Here is a 19,670-nt window from a genome sequence, read left to right as displayed (position 1 = left end):
AGTAAACTTCTAATGGCATGGATCAATTTCAGTATTTTATTTGTTGAAATGAGTGGAAAAAGCATGCTTGTTTAATGTACGCTTCGTTGGTGTGTCAACTGTTATTGCTTTTTAAGAGGCAAACAACCACTCCAGGTCACTTTCTTTTTCACTCATCCTGTATAATAGACAAATCTGACAGTCATTGACGTGGATAGTCACTGAGCACGCTGTAGGCCTAAACTCATACAAAGTTCGTGAATTACAACCTAAAGTCAATGTCAGCCATCACCTAGATTAACCAAATGGATCTAATGGTCACAATCGAAGAAATAGCTCATTATGTGTTGTACAGACTTATTTCGTAATACTACAAATTCCGCCAAGTCTCACATAAAACTGAACCCTTCCGATGCCACATTGCATAGTAAGTTCCATAACCAGAAAAAAAATAAACTTCAACTCAATATTCCCAATACGCAGGATTTTATCCTGCCCCATGTAAAATGTATATGAGTGACTACTTTATTTGTTAAGTGTCAAACCTGGCTTTGGCTTTCATTGTTGTGCGTCTTCGAATATGTGGCAACAAAATCCGATGATGCCAAAATCCCTACAGTGCACGGGAGCTCAACAAATTAAGCCAATGTCTGCATCCGATGCCGTGATTTCGAAAAATATTTCAATATTAGTCTGTGTAAAAAATACATTATCCTTTATGAAACAACAGCTCTTCAGTAAATATCTGAGTACGTTATGCTTTCTTCATTTATAAAAAAAAAAATAAGCGTCAATCAGTTCTCCAACTTTCATTTGAATTATTCTAGAAAGGAGCAGGACAATATTATTTCATTGCCTCTAAATCTATTTCTTGACGCATTGCATGAACGGCTAAAACCTAATGTACATCCAGATACAGCTTAACATGAAAAATCAAGAATTTATTTCTTCTTCCAACTCCAGATATCGTGATTCCATCAGGTCAAAGATCATCGATGACCTATTTAACGAGTTCTTGGTACTGTTGTTCACCGGTGGGGGGCGCTTGAGCCTGCGGATACTGCCCCTGCTGGGCTGGGTAGGCTATACATTCAAACAAACAAAAAACAAAGGAAAATGGCCCAATGCAGTTTTAAGGATAAGACAGTGTGTACATTCTCCGTTATGTAACAACAGCTTTTGAGGAAATATCTGAGTACACTTTTCTTCATTCACTGTATGAAATTTAAACGTCTGCAATATCTCTTTATTGACACATAAGGTAGTCAAAATGCTAAGAACTAATGTACATCCACATGCAACTTAACATGAATAAGTCAAGACTTAAATTCTGTTTCAACCCCTAGATATCACGCCTTCAGGTCAAAGTTCATCGATGACCTATTTAATGAGTTTTTGGTACCATTACTCACCGGTTGGGGGCGCTTGAGCTTGCGGATACTGCCCCTGCTGGGCTGGGTAGGCTAAACAAGAACAAGGGAAAATGGGCGACTAAAGAAGGGTGTTATACTTTTTATATACACATACACCAACGGGGGAACACATTATATGAATCAGGAGACTGCATGGGAGAGACCATAAGCCTGGGATTTTCCATCTGATCATTACTATAGCTTAAAATAATATTTTTTTTTAAGACGTCTCTTACCAACTTGTGGCTGACCAGGAATGTTGTAGAAAGCCGGTCCCTGGGGTTGTGTGGCAACCACCAGGTGTGGTTGAGCTTGGTATTGGATCTGTCATTATGAGAACAATTCTACTTTATTTGCATGTTTGTTTTCTCTCAAATACATCATCCTCTAATTAAATACCTACCACCTTGCTATCGTACGTGTAATTGTTCATCCCAAATCTGAATGTGTTTTTCTTTTTACATCGACCTCTCCTCTTGACACCTAAGTGTTACCATAATGTTAACATTTAAAGTGTTCTAATTATTGTGATCTCTGAGCAAATATAGGTCTAAAAGGCATTCGCTTTATTTTCTCGAGTATTTGTTTCCGCGCTGAAACATATAGGCCTATTTATCCTTTCATAATTTCGTCAACTAGCTTCAGTGGTAGTTCAGGGCATGAAACGGACAATAACTACAAGGAGAGTTAAAAAAAAAAAAAAAAAAGAAACCCAAATGGTGGCCCCCTATTAAAAAAAAAAAGTACTGCATGTAGCGCTTGCCAGCTTTTGCCTAGATCATGTACCTTAATGTGATCCGTGGACAAAGTTGAAATGGTGTTTGTATTCAAAATTCCATAACTTGAAAAGTACGAGAGCGATTTGAATGATTCTTTCACTGAAAGAAAGTTTATTAATCGGGCTCTTACATCGTAGATCTGGATAGCGCTACATGTTGAACATCATTTGAAAAAAAATGGGAGCACCATACGGGTTTCCTTTTTTTTTTACTCATCCTGTAGATTGTTTTGTCAGAAGTGCTTGCGAAAGAAAGCCAATCAAAGGATGAAAGGTAGGCCTATATGGCCATATGCGATAATAACTGCCATACTTGTGATACATGCATGCCGCGATACATACGTTAGAAATGAGCCCACTATAGATTATCAGGTGAATTTTAACTGGAGTTTACCTCAAAAGCATGAAATGCTCGGTTCGTACAACACAAGGTCTCAAAAGTCCTTAACAACCTAATCCCAACACACCATGTCCTAAGACAAGTCACAATGAGCTAATTTTCACCCCGTGAAACTGAATTTTACTTGATCTAGATTTAAAAAAAATCAATGCAGATCTACAAAGACATAGCTTTGTGTTGTCACGTACCACAGTCCGAGTTGCTGATCCACCACTGCAGAGGGGACCACAGGTCATGCTGGCACCAACGATGGCGACAACAAACTCCACCAAGGCGAGAAGTATCAGTATAGCATAAACACCATTGATGGCCGCCTGCATAGAATCATTGCAAGAGATATAATGTATCAGTTACCTTCACACTACAAAGGCATCCCACAATTCAACACATATTAAACCTAAATATCTTTGCGGTACGTATGCCTAACGTTCCGTCTTGTAAACGTCTAGGTAGCTTTCAAAATCGTTTAACTTCATCATACACATTGAAACACAAATCGCAGTTTGGAAATACTTCAAATCAAGAAAAGCGGAGACGTGATTCTCATTAATATAGCGCCTCGAAAGTGAAGCAACGACGGCAAATTCGCTGAGAAATAAACAATTGTAACAAATAAATAATAATAATAAGTTGGGAGGCTAATCATCCTTACTCCCAGCTGGTATGCTGAATTGCGAAGGACGCGGCTACAACGTGGTCGGGCCGCTGGCACGTAAAGGCGCCAATGGCTGCCGGCCACATCGACCCATATATGACCACGGAGCACAGCCTGAGATCGAAAGTGTTTGATTTTTCCGGAGGGAGGAAAACCGGAGGGCCCGGAGAAAAACCCTCGTGGCACAGGAGAGAACCAACGCACAACTCTACTCACATGTGATCCACGGCCAGGATTCGAACCGTGGTCACCTTGGTGAGAGGCGAGCGCTTTACGCACAAGCCACCCATGCCACCCATAATAAGACCATTAAAAAAAAGATACACAGCCCTGGAGGCAGAAACACGAAAACCTTTTTCATTGTCAGGGGATTAAAGTTCGACTCACCTGCAAATAACAGAATGAAGGAGGGTGGTCATAGTACGAGACGACCTGGTACCTGTAGCTATAACGATAACGCGTATAAATTGGATGACAGACTTGATTGATGGCTGACATCCTGGCAGCACCGAAACCAATGACGCAGCACGTCGCCAAACAAGCCAAGATGGACATGACCATGTAGCCGACAGCCTGTGCAGAAAAATCACAATTCCTTCGAAATCTTTCTAAAAGATTTTCTGTCCATTGGTGGAATTGGTCCAAGTCCATTAAAGTGGTCATATGTTAATATTCAGGCCTTATATCTGCGAAATATTACAGGACTGTATTCATTTGCTATACTTTTTTCCCATTTTGAAGATTTCCCACTTCAAGGTAGCAACAACTGAACACCATTATACTATAATAGTAAATAATAAATGGAGCATTTATTAAACAAAGATCAAAGCGCTGTACATAACTACAAAACTACAAATCTACAAATAAACAAGGCAAAAACAAAAACAAAACAAAAAAAATTAATGTAAGAATGACTCAAGGGAACCAGGGGATAATGAGAGGTAAAGATGAAGGTGAATTGATTAAAGAAACAGATGTGTTTTGAGCGATTTCGTGAAGGTGATGATTGACAATGCAAGTCGGATGTGTTGAAGGATCTCGTTCCACTCCCTGGGGCCAGCAATCGAGAAAGCTTTGTCACCTGTGGTTTTAGTGTTAATAGGAACATGTAATCGGGAAGTGTCTGTTGAAGACCTAAGCCCCGCCCTACCTGATTGATACAAAGAGAGTAAATCAGTCAGGTAGGAAGGAGCCAGACAGTGTTGTGTTTTGTAAACGTATAGAATTAATTTGAAAGGAATACGTGATTCAATTGGCAGCCAATGTAATTGATGCAGGAGCGGTGAGGCCTCAGTTGAGCGGCTTTCACAGAGAATAAGTCTGGCTGCATAGTTCTGAAGTTTTTGTAACCTGTTTCTGTTTCCTTGACTTATGCCGTATAAAAGAGAATTGCAGTAGTCAAGGCGAGATGTGATTAGCGAACGTACTGCATGGTGACAAGTGTTCTGATCGATGATGAAAGTTGACAGATCTGCATATTGTTGTGACATGTTGTGACATAGACATAGTAAAGTCAAAAACCACACCAAGGTTTTTGATGAAAGGTGAAGGTTTGATAGTGGTAGATCCTACTTGATAGTGGTAGATCCTACTGCCGAGTAAGAAACCCTTGACAATGGCTTACCACTCCGGAATTCTTCTTCCATCCAGACACTATGCCCAAGATTCCAGCGACGACGTAGAACTGTACAAAAAAAGCATTGCTGAGATTTAGGAAGGGCTAGAGGATTCATTTGGCGTCCACACGTGTGCAACAGATGTATACGAATCCAGCCAAAATGTTCATTTGGCAAAATATTGGACACTTTAACTCTCCGATGTAGATACAACGGAAGCAGTGGTGTACGCAGGATTTTTTCAAGGGGGGTGTTTCAAAATTGGATGTCGTCATTTATGACGCTAGAAATGAAGATGGTAAATTGTGTTGGCGCCAGAAATAAAAGATAGTATCAGTGGGCTAAACTTAACGCTAAAATAAAAGTCAGGAGTTTGTGTTGGCGCCAAAAATAAAAGAGGGTATATTTGGACGGGTTAAACTCGAAGGGCCGGGAACCCACGACCATCAGTTATCTTTTTGAGCTAAAGCATAGTAAATCGGGAAAAAAATGTTCTGTGTCTTTAGAGTATATGATGAACATATGAGTAAAGGAGTCAATGTGGGCAGTCCCCTCCCTCGACAGCATTTAAACAAAAACAAAAGAAGAAATTCAAGAAAAAAAGTGACACGGGCTGCGGAAGTGCTAGAATCTGTTCTTGTAATTGGCTAAAATTACTCAGCTTCGTCCCCTGGATATCATGATTCTCATCCGTTGGGAATCTTTGTGTAAACCGCCCCCACCCCTAAGGCCAAACTTCAGATACGGGATACATATGCGCTCTGGTCACAGGAGCGGATTCAGACTGCCATTTGCCGGGGGGCCTAGAATTATTGTAATGAAGGGTCCAGGACCTGCGAAGCCATTACGGCGAGGGGTCCAAGGCCCGCTTAAGGGCCCCGGAAAAATTGGGATTTTAGATGCTCTGTGGTGCAATCTGAGGCGATTCCTGGCCACTTCCACCCTTTAGAAAACGTTTTAAACATCGAAAATTCCATTTAAATTTGTTATTTTTGTTGTTGTTTATAAAGTTTGTTATGTACTCAAAGTTGAGAACCATGTTCATATCCGTATTTTTCACAATTTTCTATTTTGGAAAGGGATTTAGGCCACTTGTAGAGCCGTTCACTGCTGAAGGTACAAAATGGTGGGGGCACCGCTAGGGTGAAATTATAGCATAGAAGGAATTTGGCCGGAGGACCAATGCGAGCGCGGAGCGCGAAGCACTTACGGCCTGGGGTCCGGGGCCCGCTTAAGGGCCCCTGGAAATTTTGGATAGTAGATGCTCTGTGGTGCAATCTGAGGCGTTTCCTGGCCACTTTCCCCTGGTTTTTTTAGCAGAAGTTTTTAAAATTATGAGGGGATATTTTGTTTCATTTGTTTCAAATACATATAGGCCTATATACTCTTGCTCCTATGAAGTGTCTTCTGTATTCAAAGCTTAAAGTTGAGAGCATGCACATAATTTGTAATTGTTCCGCGCTCGGTCACATAACTCTCTTTTCCCTCCATATTTTTTACATGGCAAAGGGGGGTGTTTGACAGCCAAAACACCCCCCCCCCTGCGTACGCGCCTGAACGGAAGTGTCTGTTGTACAACGTAAACGTATCATTGCACACGTACACCGTTACCCCACCGTAAACCTCGTGCATGTAAACAACTTTTCTTCTTTTTTAATGAGAATTATTCCGCAAAATTCATTCCCCGCTCTCCACATATAGTACAGGCATTATGTGAAAAATTAAGGGGTAACCTCAAACAAATTGCAACAGAAACTATTTAAAAAGGTTATTACTCAGAAAAATCTCCTCTATAACATATTAAAAGTCTTAAGAAATCCGAGTGGTGGAAAGAAGTTTTCTAATGTGTTTCTTAACCACACCCAGTACCACTTTTTTTGCTACTTTATAATGGAATATTTAGTGATGCTGCAACAATATATTTAATACTAAACACAGAGAGTTGATCTTAATTTATTATTGAGATGCCCATTGACTTCAGAAAAGATCTGTAGATGATTTATATTCATTTATTTTGCTGTAATATATATATACTATCTGCAATATGATAAACATGATATATATATATGAATCTATATATAACATATAGGTTCAGTCTATTTTGCTAACATTGGTTTCACGCACACGCACACTGCGTGGCGATCATCAGGCAAATTTACTCATTATTCTAGACCTTGGTAAGTTTCAATATCCCTATGTTTCCCAAATTTGCGATATGCCGATAATAATTTGAATAAATGCCATTTATTAATTTGCATAGATTAAAGTTAAAATTATGGCTGTCATGTGTGGACATGTCACAATAAAATTGTCCCTGATAATCCAAGTCCAGTCATGTACATAAATTAATTTCACACCATGGTGCATTGCTATAAGGGTCCTTAAAAAAAGGAAAGCAATCCAAGTGGTGGAAATATGCCTAATTTGCATAAATTCAAAATGGCCACTAATTACATGATTTTTGATTTGGCCATAACTCTTGTCCGGCATTGCTTTTTGGAGTACTTTGATAAACAATTTGTCCTTTGACATTGATTTCATCATCATTCCAGTCCGAGGTACTGAGATCCTATGTTTCATATGGGGTATAATATTTTTTGTTAAGGTTTCTAGCTCTTGTCAAAGTTGGTATAAGTGTTGGAAAATGTGATATCCCTGTGTCGCAGAGCAAACCCTTGCGCCGCTCTACTCGGACCAAAAATCAAGGAATAACTCAAGAGAACAGAGGATTCAACACAGGAGTTACAAATCACAAAAATCAAATTATATATTACGGGAAAGAAATAAACCAAAAAACCGCAAATCTCAATCCGAAAATACGCGGGCGAGGGTTTTATACCCCTCCCGCATGGGCGCAAGCCCGGAATTGGTATGTAACAAAGAAAAAAGGAATTACGTTTTGCATAATTCACCTAGCAGCCACCTCCGAAGTTACATAACACTTTACGGCCGTAAAAAAATTAGTGATTGATGAATTAACTCAGAAAATAAAAGGAATAATGTTAACAGTCTTGTGACACCCTGTACATAAACACATTTCAGGGACAAAAAAAAACCCTACTATAAATCCACTAGTACACTGCATAGGGATATCACATTTTGCAACGCGTATGCCAACTTTGAGATGAGCCAAAAACCGAACAAAACTACCTTTCCCAATTTTTTGATACGTTGTAGCGAACATCTTGGGGTTTAATTTCCATCCAAGTTTGTCTCAATGTCGGGTGATCCACTAGGTCAAATTCAAGGTCAAATTAAAGGTCAAAATGTCATTATACTTAAAATAACCCCGATATGAAAAACAACAATGGTAAATTTGGATTTCTCATGATGTAACCTTTCAAAAGAAATTAAGATTAACACATTTGGCTCACAGATTATAGAAATATGGTCATTTGAAAATGGCAGCAATGTCCATTTTGATCAAAATTGCCTGGGCGGTAGCGCGAAAACTGTTTGTCCGATGGTGCTAAAACTTAAAATTGCGGCTTTTCAGCCGAAATTACCCCATAAACTAAATATGATCCAATTTGAAGAGGTTGGGGTTTCAAATTTAAAAGTTTTGGGGGTGATTCGACACTGAATGGCCCCAATGTCAAATGACAAAATGTTGTTTAAAGTACACCGAAAAGCAACTTAGGACGAGAGTTATTACTAGATAGCATATTATGTCATATTTTTGGCCACTGCATGTTTCTTTGCTAAAGAAGGAATTTTTCTCATAATTATTTGAATAGACTTTACCTTCCTAAGCTGGAAATCCATAGGTAACATTTTTTTTCTATCTACCATGTGGCGGTCATCTTGGAATTCAAAATGGCCGCCATTTCGGGCCTAATTTGTATCTAACTTCGGACCTGATTGTCATATGAAGTTTAGTTTGGTGGCAAACCCCATGTTTTTGATACCAAGGAACCCACGAAAATCATTGTTGATGGGGTATACTCCCAGTGGAGTACCCCATCAACAATGATTAACTTGGGTTCCTTGGTATCAAGAACATGCAGTTTGCCACCAAAATGGACTTCATGCGACATTCAGGTGCCACCTTATTATTTAAATGAAATCAAAGATGGCCGCTATTTTTGAATATCCAATATGGCTGCCATCCATTTGGGATGCCTAAATGTGCTAATTGGATTCCTTGGTATCAAATTTATGGGTTTTGCCACCACCAATAGTGACTTCATACGACATTGAAGTCCAAATTTATTATGCAAATAGTTCAGAATGGCGGCAATTATGAAATATCAAAGATGGCTGCCATCAACTGTAAGTACCCCGTCCACAGTGATTTACTTGAGTTCATTCAAATACATGGACTTCATAGGACATTCAGGTGCAATGTTATTATAAATAAGATCCAAGATGGCGGCTATTTTGAAAAAAAAATCCAAGATGGCTGCCATCCATCTGGGATAGATCATCAGCAATGGGTCATTAAGATTACTTGGTATCAAATGTATGGGGTTTGCCACCGAAATTGACTTCGTACGCCGTTCGAGTCCAAATTTATTATGCAAATAAGCCGAAAATGGCAGCCATATATTTGAAATATCCAAGATGGCTGCCATCCATTTGGAGTACACCATAAACGATAATGTACTCAGGTTCCTTGGTATCAAAAACATGGGCTTTGCCATCAAAATAAATTTCATGTGACAATCAAGTCCAAAGTTATGATACAAATTAGGCTCGAAATGGCGGCCATTTTGAAATCCAAGATGGCCGCCACACGGTAGCTGGGAAAAAATGTCGCCAATGCATTTCCGGCTTAGGGAGGTAAACTCTTTCCAAATATGGCAAAAATTACTTCTTAAACAAAAAAAAAAGCAAAAGTACATAACGGCCTACATACTATTATGGCCGCGCCAAATCATATGAAAATCATGTAATTAGCGGCCTTTTGAATTTATGCAAATTAGGCATATATCCACCACTTGGATTTTTAAACAACTTTTTTAGGGACCTTATAGCAATGCACTGTGGTGTGAAATTTGACTTGGATTATCAGGGAACACTCAATTGGTACATGTCCACACATGGCATCCATTAATTTAACTTTAATTAGGCAATTTGATATACGGCATTTATGCAAATTAAACGGCATTTGGAAAACTTCGGAAACATAGGGATCTTGGAATTTACCTAGGACTTAAATAATGAGTAAATCAATGTAAAAGGACTAAAACTGTTGTTTAAAGTACCTCTAAAATCCAACTAGTATGAGAAATATGACCAAATCAATGCGAAAGTCCTAACATATGCGGCCATTTTGGATTTATGCAAATTAGGCATATTTCCACCACCTCAATTTTTTAAGACTTTTAGTATGTTATTTTAGGGACCTTGTAGAAATGCACTGTGGTGAAAAAAATTCTGTTGCAATTTGTTTGAGGTCAAACCTTATATTGCCTGTACTAATAAGCCTCTGTTTAAAAGTACGATCATAATAGGCATCAAACCTACACAAGAAACAAAGAAACAAACGAATCAGTACTGTCAATAAACAAGGAATAGCATGGAATGAGGGTGAATATTGTACTTACTAATATACCACACCAAATTGGAGATCCGATGTCACTGATATAGTAGAACCGGCCAAATGCAGTCACGGTGGCAATCCCAAAAATGACGGTTAAGGAACCCAAAACCACTTGAATTATTCCTGTCCATAGAATACCCTTCCAGTTACCACTTCGAGGCTGTGGGTTGACCGTGCCGAAAGTAACGCCGGCAGCGGGTTGCACCGTCACCTGGTGAATCAGGTTGAGTGTCAATGGTTTTCGGGGTATGACTCATTGGTCTTGTGTGGGCTCATATACATTTTTCGGTACACTCTTTGAAACTCTCAGGATCACATATGGATGCCTCCACAAGTTCAAAACCAATTGATTCAATGTTTTCTTACCTTTTCATGGGCGAGGCCATAACATTTAAAACGGGGGGGGGGGGGCTTCGCATGCAAAACAAACTGTTCAGATAATTTCAATTTTCTTTTTCGCACTTTGACAACCCAAGTGCAAAATAACGAGAAAAAAAGTTCCAGAATTTTTCCTCATTTGGGTTGGGGCCAACTTTTATAAAAGTGACAGGAAATCCACCTGAAACAGGCAATAGTGAACGGAATGAAGAAAATATTTACATGTCAAATTATAAAGTTTTTGTCCCCCTTTGGGAGCGTGTCACAATTTTCTTCATAAAAAAAATGAATATAATCATAATCTTGAATATGTCCAAAAACCCAGCAATCTAACCGAAAATTTGATTTTTTTTGTTTAAAGACATTATATAACAAAACATATGGAGCTCATTATTATTTGTTAGCAATTTTAGTTGGCATGTCATTGCCTTAGGCGTAAAACAAAAATTTCCAAAAGTGGTATAGGAAGAGAGTATTTCATATAAAAACCCAAATTTATGGGGGTTTTAGGTTTAAAATCAGCGAAATATAAGTTTATAGTACTACATATGTTTATTTGGCAACTGAAATTCACATTCAAATTTGATTGTTACATCAATTTTTTTTTCTTTTTCCTTCTCTCAAGATTTTTTTTAATTCTTACATTTAAGTTAAGTGAAACAAAATTCTATCATTCTCCATTTTCATTAAAAAATATATGCACTAATTCCTCTTCATAGAAACGAAATAAAATTTGAAATGTTGCCGTATAATTTACTGCTTTAGACCGCCAAGTCAAAATTCAGAAGAAAAAATTGACATGAGTATGGAGTAATGGTGCAGTATCTTGTAAATTCATATCCCCTAATCCCCAAATTATGAAAAGTGTCTCCGCCCCCTTAATTAAGAGACAGTTTGTCTAAAATTGTATGACCGATATTAAATTATAAATTCAAATATTTCCCCTGCTGCAAAATGTCTTGATAAGTGCCCCCTTTCCCTTTTTGGTTTATTTCGATACATTTTCCAAACGAACGCCCCGCCCACAAAAAGGTCAGAGAAAAATGTGGCTATTCAAATTGTCAAAGAATATACCCGACATTGCATATGTACGGCGCTCCATGAGTGCCATCCACTTCTTTATTTACTCAGATAATTTATCACGTCATGTTGACATATCACCGAGAGTAAGGCGACTTAATCACATAATTGTATCGCTAAGTCGACTTACCGAAGTCGACTTGACGACTTGTCCAGATGTATTATCTCGCCAAGTCGACTTACCGAAGTCGACTTGATGACTTGTCCAGATGCATTATCTCTCCAAGTCGACTTCCATAAGTCGACATGACGACTTGTCCAGATGTATTATTTCGTCAAGTCGACTTTCCGAAGTCGAGATGACGACTTGTCCAGATGAAATATCTCGCTAAGTCGACTTCCTGATGTCGAGATGACAACTTGTCGAGATAAATTATCTCGCCAAGTCGACTTACGATGTGGAGATGATGACATGCAAAAATCACGTTCTGTATGGATATCCCGTTGTTGAAGCACTGTCGTGGATTCTTTCTTGTTCGTCGGTGCATTTGAGGTTTTCCCCACCCGTTCTTATATGAACAATAAACTGGCAGAAGAACAAGAGATAAACTGTATAGGGTATTGATTTGATCTGGGTCGAAGTTGATTTGTGTTTTTTTATTTTCAACTTGTTCTAAATTACTCCCCCAAGCTTCGTAGGAAATCACACCTCTGCCTTGTTTTCCCCTATTTATCCCGTTGAAAAGTAATTCACTTCACGTTAAACATTAACAATTATAAATTCACAAAAAATGTCTTTTAATTATTGACAGGTTGCCTAAAAATGACACTTACAAATTCAAGATTTGCTTTAAATCATATTGAGTTCATATTTAAGATAAAATGACTCTCACGGCTTAAATTGGAATATCGGAAAATTAGCAAAACTCTTGTCTGATATATTACGAGAAATAAATTATAAAATAATTATACCAACACTGAGGCCAAAAAAAAAAATCGGTCGGTCTCTGGTCAGCGCGCGCGTCGATTTTAATCATGCGCGTCGATCTTTTTTTTTTCCAAAATGTTCCGCGGTAGCTCCAACAGCGCCCTCTATTTCCGCACCTCCTCATTTTTTTTTTTACCAAAGAGCACCAAGGAATGGGAAATTGCACCAAGGCAAATGATCGAAAGCACCAAGGCAAATTGTGGAGGACACCATTGTACATGAGGACACCAAAAAAGGAAAATAGTACCCACCTTGTCTGTACAATCCAAGCTTGAAGAAAAAAAAAAAAGCAAAAAAAAAAAAAAAAAAAGCCGCGTGGCCGCGTCAATTCCGGAACTTTGGTCTGACCAGAGACCGAATATTTTTTTTTTGGCCTAACCTTTCAAATACCCAAAACTATTCAATCATGCGTTGCATATTCGTCATGCTTAACAGCTTCTCCATAGATGATAATACCCAAACGCTTTGCATCAAAGCAACAATACCTTTTCAACTCTAATGACATCATTAATCATCCGCTTGTGCCGCTTCATGTGTGGAAAGGAAATAGACGAGCAGACGTTTTGCATTTTTTATGAACATCAACAAAAGAGACACAACCATTAGTTGCCTTTGTGCGCCGCATTTTGATCAAATTTTCAGTCTCAGTGTCGTCGGGTATTAGTTTCTAGGAATGCTATTTAATAATTAAGAAATATCAAGTCCGTTTGCGAAAATAATTTACACGTTTCAAAATGTACCACAAACGTATTGACACTCAACTTTCCTTTAGTTCTAATTTTACATGTCTTTGTGTGTGTTTACTCGACTAAACCACAGATGTCCCCGGTACGATGCCCCATGAGTTTGTAAGCTGGATAAACACAGTCTACAAAGCAATAAATTACGTCGAATTTTTTGGTTTGTTGTTTTATATTTTGCTAACATCATAATGATGTAAATAATAGTTGATGACTTATTTTCAGGTAAAATTAAATGTTCTTGTGGCAATAAAAATAAGACAAGTCCAGCCCAGCCAAGCTTTTCCCAAATCACAGAAAAAAAATTAAATTCAACTGGTTCCGAATGGCTATTCGATTGAGGCCTTTGCATGCACAATAGCCCATTCGTGTGACGTTACGGGGTAATCCTGTACAATAGTACTGCCCGGCGCCCTACTCCGACACCCCGAGAAATTATACTGGTATTATACGCCTTTCCCCAAAATACGGACATAACCTGCTGGGTTAGGGGGTATTTGTACATCCCGTAACATATTGTTAATAATCGTCGGATTTAAACAGCGACCGCTTTGAAAGTATGGTACGAGCCACCCCCCCCCCCCCCCTATTGATTTTAAGGAGCCAAGTGTTAGGACAAAAAAACCCTGTCTACATTTCAGCATTGATTTGCTGATGAACCCCCCCCCCCACAAAAATTCCTGGTTCTGCCCCCGATTGTTGTTGTGCATATATGGCAATTATTATCGTCTACAAGGTGATTCAAAATGCAGTCAAATTTGATACACAAATTTGATACAATGAAGTATGTCTAATAAGAGCATGTTCTTCCACTCATCTGAAAAAAGCAATCACTGACATTGATCTATGCCAACAGAAATTATGCATGTTTTATTTAAAGAAACCATTTTATTTTATAGCTGTCCTTGGAGTGCCATTGAGCGTAGTGATAATACACACAAGCATTCATTTAAATGAGATATTAATAATTGAAATCAAGACCATTGTTTTTACTGTCAGTTGTAATGGTTTGCATATGAGGAACAAGTCAACTCTTTTTCTTCTAAAATGTTGTTAGCGATATAAAAATCCTTTGCAAGTTGTCGTTCATTCATCGAGGTGGGAAAACGTCCATGTTTCATAATACTCATTGTGTATTAACCAGTTCGTAGAATTATCAGAGGTGGACAGCCGAGCTTTTGTGATCTTTTTATTCAAATAGACATAACGTGAGATTTGAAGGTTTGCATGGTGGAAAGATACTAAGACAAGAAAAGTTTGCGGTAGCACCATGTGAATAACATTCTCCTGAAGACGGGCAGAGCATACTGTTCGAAACGTTGAGTCCCTCGGTTCTTTTCAGAACACAAAAGAGATTTATTCACATGGTGCTACCGCAAACTTATCTTGTTTTAGACATAACGCGGGAATAAAGTATGCAAATGACGTGAAATGTTCACAGTTAAAAGTCAATAAGATGTACTTTATCATTTTTTCATAATGAAATTGATCAAGCCGAATATTTTTAAATATTTTCAAATTCAGTCATTTTCTTTTTTGACTCCCCCGCAAGGAGAAGCCGGTAGAAAGCCTTGTGAATCGGTATCGGCTGAGCACCGCATGCATGGTTGTATACACGGTAGCCTCATCAGTAACCTGTACTCTGAAACCGATCACTCGCATGGCGGTTTGCATCATGTACTATTAGCCAATATGTTCGGCTTTTCCAAAAAGAGAGATTGACAACAACATTTCAAAGGGAAACGTTCCTTTTGCGCAACTCACAGGCAGATGTGATAAAAGTATAATATTGTCGAATTAGCCGGTTATGCTGTAAAATATGACCTGCGTTTGCATGATGATAAAGAAGGAAGGATATTAAAAAACATGCTGATTATATTTACAGTGATAATTCTTTTTCATTTCTTGAAAAAAAGGTCAAACATACCGGTACTATCAGTGGCGTAACTGGGTTGTGCCCCCCCCCCCCACCACAACGAATGTCCGTGCCATACCCCCCCCCCCCCCCCCGCCCGGCGCTCCCCGTTTAAAATCTTGAAATGAACAAAAATTTGTCATTTGCCTTCAGTGCCCGATTAAAAATTATGTGCACCCGTGTGCCCCCCCCCCCCACCCCCCACCGGAATTAGGTTAAGCCTCACCCCACTGACTGTTAATACCTATGAACAAAAAAGTACTCTCTTTTAACGTCTTCCACCTGGTGTCTTTCGTCAAGGAGGAAAGTATCATTAACTTGTTAAGAGGGAAATTGTTTAGGTTCTTGGGAATTTGAATTACATGTTTGACAAAATTTCATTCTTCCCGAGGCATTTTCTCAGCCTTAACGATTTAGGTCGATTTGTGATCTAAAATCGCTTGTAATTTCATACTCCATGACATCAGGATAACGTCACAGTAATATTGAGGCCGATGTCTCATTCAAAAGTGAACAACTTCTATATTGCTAGGAACAGAACTTTATCATAATGTGATGATCACAGTGTGATTTTAGTGTGCTAAGGCTAATCATAAGCTAAAGTCCTTTATAAAACATTGATTTAGTGTTGACAATAAGAGTTTTTATAGTGATATCTTTATCAAATCATTTCTCGTAATATGTCAGACAAGAGTTTTGCTAAATTTCCGATATTCCAATTTAAGCCATGAGAGTCGTTTTATCTTCAATGTGATCCCAATATGATTAAAAGCAAACCTTGAATTTGTTAGTGTCATTTAAGAAAGCAACAACTTTTATGCAACCTGTCAATAAAGACATTTTTGGGAATTTATGATTGTTAATGTTTAACGTGAAGTGAATAACTTTTCAACGGGATAAATAGGGGAAAACAAGGCAGAGGTGTGATTTCCTACGAAGCTTGGGGGAGTAATTTGAAACAAGATGAAAATAAAAAAAGCACAAATCAACTTCGACCCAGATCAAATCAATATACCCTACAGTTTATCTCTTGTTCCTCTGCCAGTTTATTGTTCATATAAGAACGGGTGGGGAAAACCTCAAATGCACCGACGAACAAGAAAGAATCCACGACAGTGCTTCAAAAACGGGATATCCATGCAGAACGAGATTTTTGCATGTCATCATCTCCACATCGTAAGTCGATGTTTTTATCTCGACAAGTTGTCATCTCGACTTCAGGAAGTCGACTTAGTGAGATATTTCATCTGGACAAGTCGTCATCTCGACTTCGAGAAGTCAACTTGGCGAGATAATACATCTGGACAAGTCGTCATCTCGACTTCGGAAAGTCGACTTGACGAAATAATACATCTGGACAAGTCGTCATGTCGACTTATGGAAGTCGACTTGGAGAGATAATGCATCTGGACAAGTCATCAAGTCGACTTCGGTAAGTCGACTTGGCGAGATAATACATCTGGCCAAGTCGTCAAGTCGACTTCGGTAAGTCGACTGGGCGATACAATTATGTGATTAAGTCGCCTTACTCTCGGTGATATTTCAACATGACGTGATAAATTATCTGAGTAAATAAAGAAGTGGATGGCACTCATGGAGCGCCGTACATATGGGAGATGATTTTTTTAAAATGTTTTAACCATAAGTCAACTGACCAATTTGGGGTTTGTTAAGAGGAGTGATTATTGTGAATAAAAAAAACACGTGATATTTTGTATAACAAATATTTCGTGTAGGTACAATGCAACCCTAACAAATAAAAACAACAGTGAACTAAGTCAATGTGTTCATTGATACACTCGCGCAACACGACACACACCATGTCCTTGAGGTAGATATATTGTTCTAATGCCAAAATTAGCACATGAAAAGGGTCCGTGTACGTACATGACATTGCAAACACAATAAGTGGACTGTATAATTGTGCGCGTGTACTCATGTACGAAGACCAGCGGCGTGTACAGGTTGCCTGTACTGAATGGTACAAAGCAGGCAATATGGCGACGGCATAGCGAATACCGCATATATAACATAAAAGCACCATCAATGTCATTCATATAACTATCTTAAAATAAGTGATGGCTTATAGTAATTCACATAATACTGATATACACACAGTGCACAATATTGGGGCCCTATTTGATTTTCCTTTACACCATAATTATTCTGAACTGTTACATTCCGGGAGAGTTGACTGGCTTACCAGTTGTTGCTGGCCGACAGGCTGAGGCGCAGCCACGTAGGTAGGTGGGGCGTTAGTAGTGGCCATCACTGTGACAGAAAGTATCTCTGGATTCTCTGTAATTCAATCAATCAATTAATCAATCAGTTAATTGTCTGTCGGTCTGGTTCATCTATGTTTGCTCGCATTTCAAAGATGACATCTGTGGCAGCTATACATTTCATAAACAAATTATGTATTTATGTTCTCCAATCAAATTATATAATTTTGTATCTATCAATTCAAGTACACACAGTTTGTTCCTTTGATATTTAATAATACAAGGCTAATTCAGATTGAAAGAGTATTACCAAAGGTGAAAAAGGTACTCCGAAAAAACATATTGATGAAGAAGCAACAAAAAATATCCAAGAACATTGGCATAATACCAATTCAAAATAGTACCTCCAGAGTACAATTTTATTTTGTTCGTTTTACGATATTTAAATTACTTCATCTTGAATCGGGCAGTGAATACATTTACGAGACGTTTCTCTAATGTAACACATTACTTACTTTACCTAAACGAGCGGTTCGTGTCATTTCGAATTCTGGCTATCGTGATCACTGTGCTCCAATGTTTGCTAAATTAAAGTCTATGACATTATAATGACTAATAGCACTTCTGATCACGGGAATAACTCATGTATATATTCATGCATAAATTACTCCCTCCCTGTATTAATTCTTGTTTGACGTGAAAAAAAACCACATAAATTTCATGTATAGGCTGTAATACTGGAAGTAGCGCTATGGAAAATGCGTTGGTCCAATTTAACAGAACATGTTCAATGGCTAAATAGTGTTGTTCGTCGGGCATCTTTTACACTGGAATAATTTAGATGATTCTCTTAAATCATTGCCATATCTACCTGTCTTTGTAAAAAATGTCTCGTCTCACACGTACTTGTCTGTCTTATCTTGTGTTTTGTTTGTCCTATATGTCCATTTCACAGTATCTTGTAACCAGTGGCGTCGCCAAGGGGGGGGGGGGGAAAGGGGGGGCACGTGCCCCCCTGGAAAACCTAGTGCCCCCCCCCCCAGTGCCCCCCCCCCCCCATCAAATGCTGGTATCCTCTGCAAAATTCTGCGCGTTGTTAAAATCATTACCTCAAAAATAGCAATTTCTGGAGATATCTTCAGATCGAATTTAGCATCAAATGTGGCACCATTTTGCATCTAGCCCATCCTCCGTATGCGAAAATTGTCCAAAGGGGAGGGCCCCTCCCCCAGGACGGCGATCCATATCCACCTAAGTGCCCCCCCCCCCCATCAAATGCTGGTGCCCCCCCCCTGTGCCCCCCCCCCCCCCCCCAGACTGAAAAGTCTGGTGACGCCACTGCTTGTAACCTATATGTGTCTCAGTTTCTATAGGTTAGTTTGCATGGTTTATTACAACATAACAGAAATGCTTGCTGCTTTGCCCCGCCTCAGCGCCCTGTGCAGGACATCCACTAGATGGAATTTGCACTTGTACATGCAGTACCTTACAGTCACAAAGCCTTTCGGTTAAACCTTATACCTCAATGTAATTTCATTTGCTGCTATATTGTTAAATCGCTGTGTACACAGTGTCTATCAAATACCATATCATTGTGTTCCTTATGTACTTCTACGTGATCGTACAAATTGTAATGAGTGCCAACATTGAATGTTACGGAAAGAAAACCAGTCGTTTTACCTTGCGCTGGAGTGTTCCTGTTTTCTCTACCGTCGTCACTGCCTGGCACGGCGTACTGTACACAGCGCATATCGACTGGGTTTCTCTGGCAATAATTATAATTGCGCGCCGTTACGTCATATTCCAAATATAGCATTTGCTCTAATATTGGCTGGAGTAGCCTCCCATTATCATCCATCCCAGGGTCCGTATAGCTCCCAGCGCCATAGCGCTGGTATGGTACGGCCGAGTGATACAGAAAGGCCTTGGTTGCCACAAATGTCTTTGAGCTCTCATTGGATTCATACTGTAAAACAAGTAACCTAAAGTCAGCACTTTACCAACGCACCACCAATATCAATG

The 19,670-nt window shown here is 39.0% G+C and overlaps 1 protein-coding gene across 1 annotated transcript; it reads right to left on the bottom strand.

The window, feature by feature from the left end:
• Positions 1–550: 550 nt before the first annotated feature.
• On the bottom strand, positions 551–19,399 carry LOC119730785. Its single transcript, XM_038203814.1, has 9 exons — positions 19,329–19,399; positions 17,630–17,722; positions 10,390–10,596; positions 4,849–4,908; positions 3,612–3,797; positions 2,758–2,883; positions 1,628–1,715; positions 1,392–1,442; positions 551–1,062 (listed from the first exon to the last, which is right to left on the bottom strand). Exons 2-9 carry the CDS (start codon positions 17,693–17,695, stop codon positions 980–982), a joined length of 867 nt encoding a protein of 288 aa, XP_038059742.1. The 5' UTR covers positions 17,696–17,722; positions 19,329–19,399; the 3' UTR covers positions 551–979.
• Positions 19,400–19,670: the final 271 nt, after the last annotated feature.

Source organism: Patiria miniata, unplaced genomic scaffold (assembly GCF_015706575.1).
Source record: "Patiria miniata isolate m_02_andy unplaced genomic scaffold, ASM1570657v1 HiC_scaffold_22, whole genome shotgun sequence".
NCBI lineage: Eukaryota > Metazoa > Echinodermata > Asteroidea > Valvatida > Asterinidae > Patiria > Patiria miniata.
Note: the sequence above shows the minus strand (reverse complement) of the source record. Positions and strands in the feature narration are given on the sequence as shown.

What these genes read in the sequence shown, in the direction of transcription:
- LOC119730785 (XM_038203814.1), bottom strand. Translation starts at nt 17,695, where the DNA reads ATGGCCACTACTAACGCCCCACCTACCTACGTGGCTGCGCCTCAGCCT. An exon ending in GGAAGAAGAATTCCGGAGTG is followed by an intron (nt 3,798 to 4,848) that starts GTAAGCCATTGT and finishes TTTTCTGCACAG; the next exon opens with GCTGTCGGCTACATGGTCAT. An exon ending in GATCAGCAACTCGGACTGTG is followed by an intron (nt 1,716 to 2,757) that starts GTACGTGACAAC and finishes TCATAATGACAG; the next exon opens with ATCCAATACCAAGCTCAACC.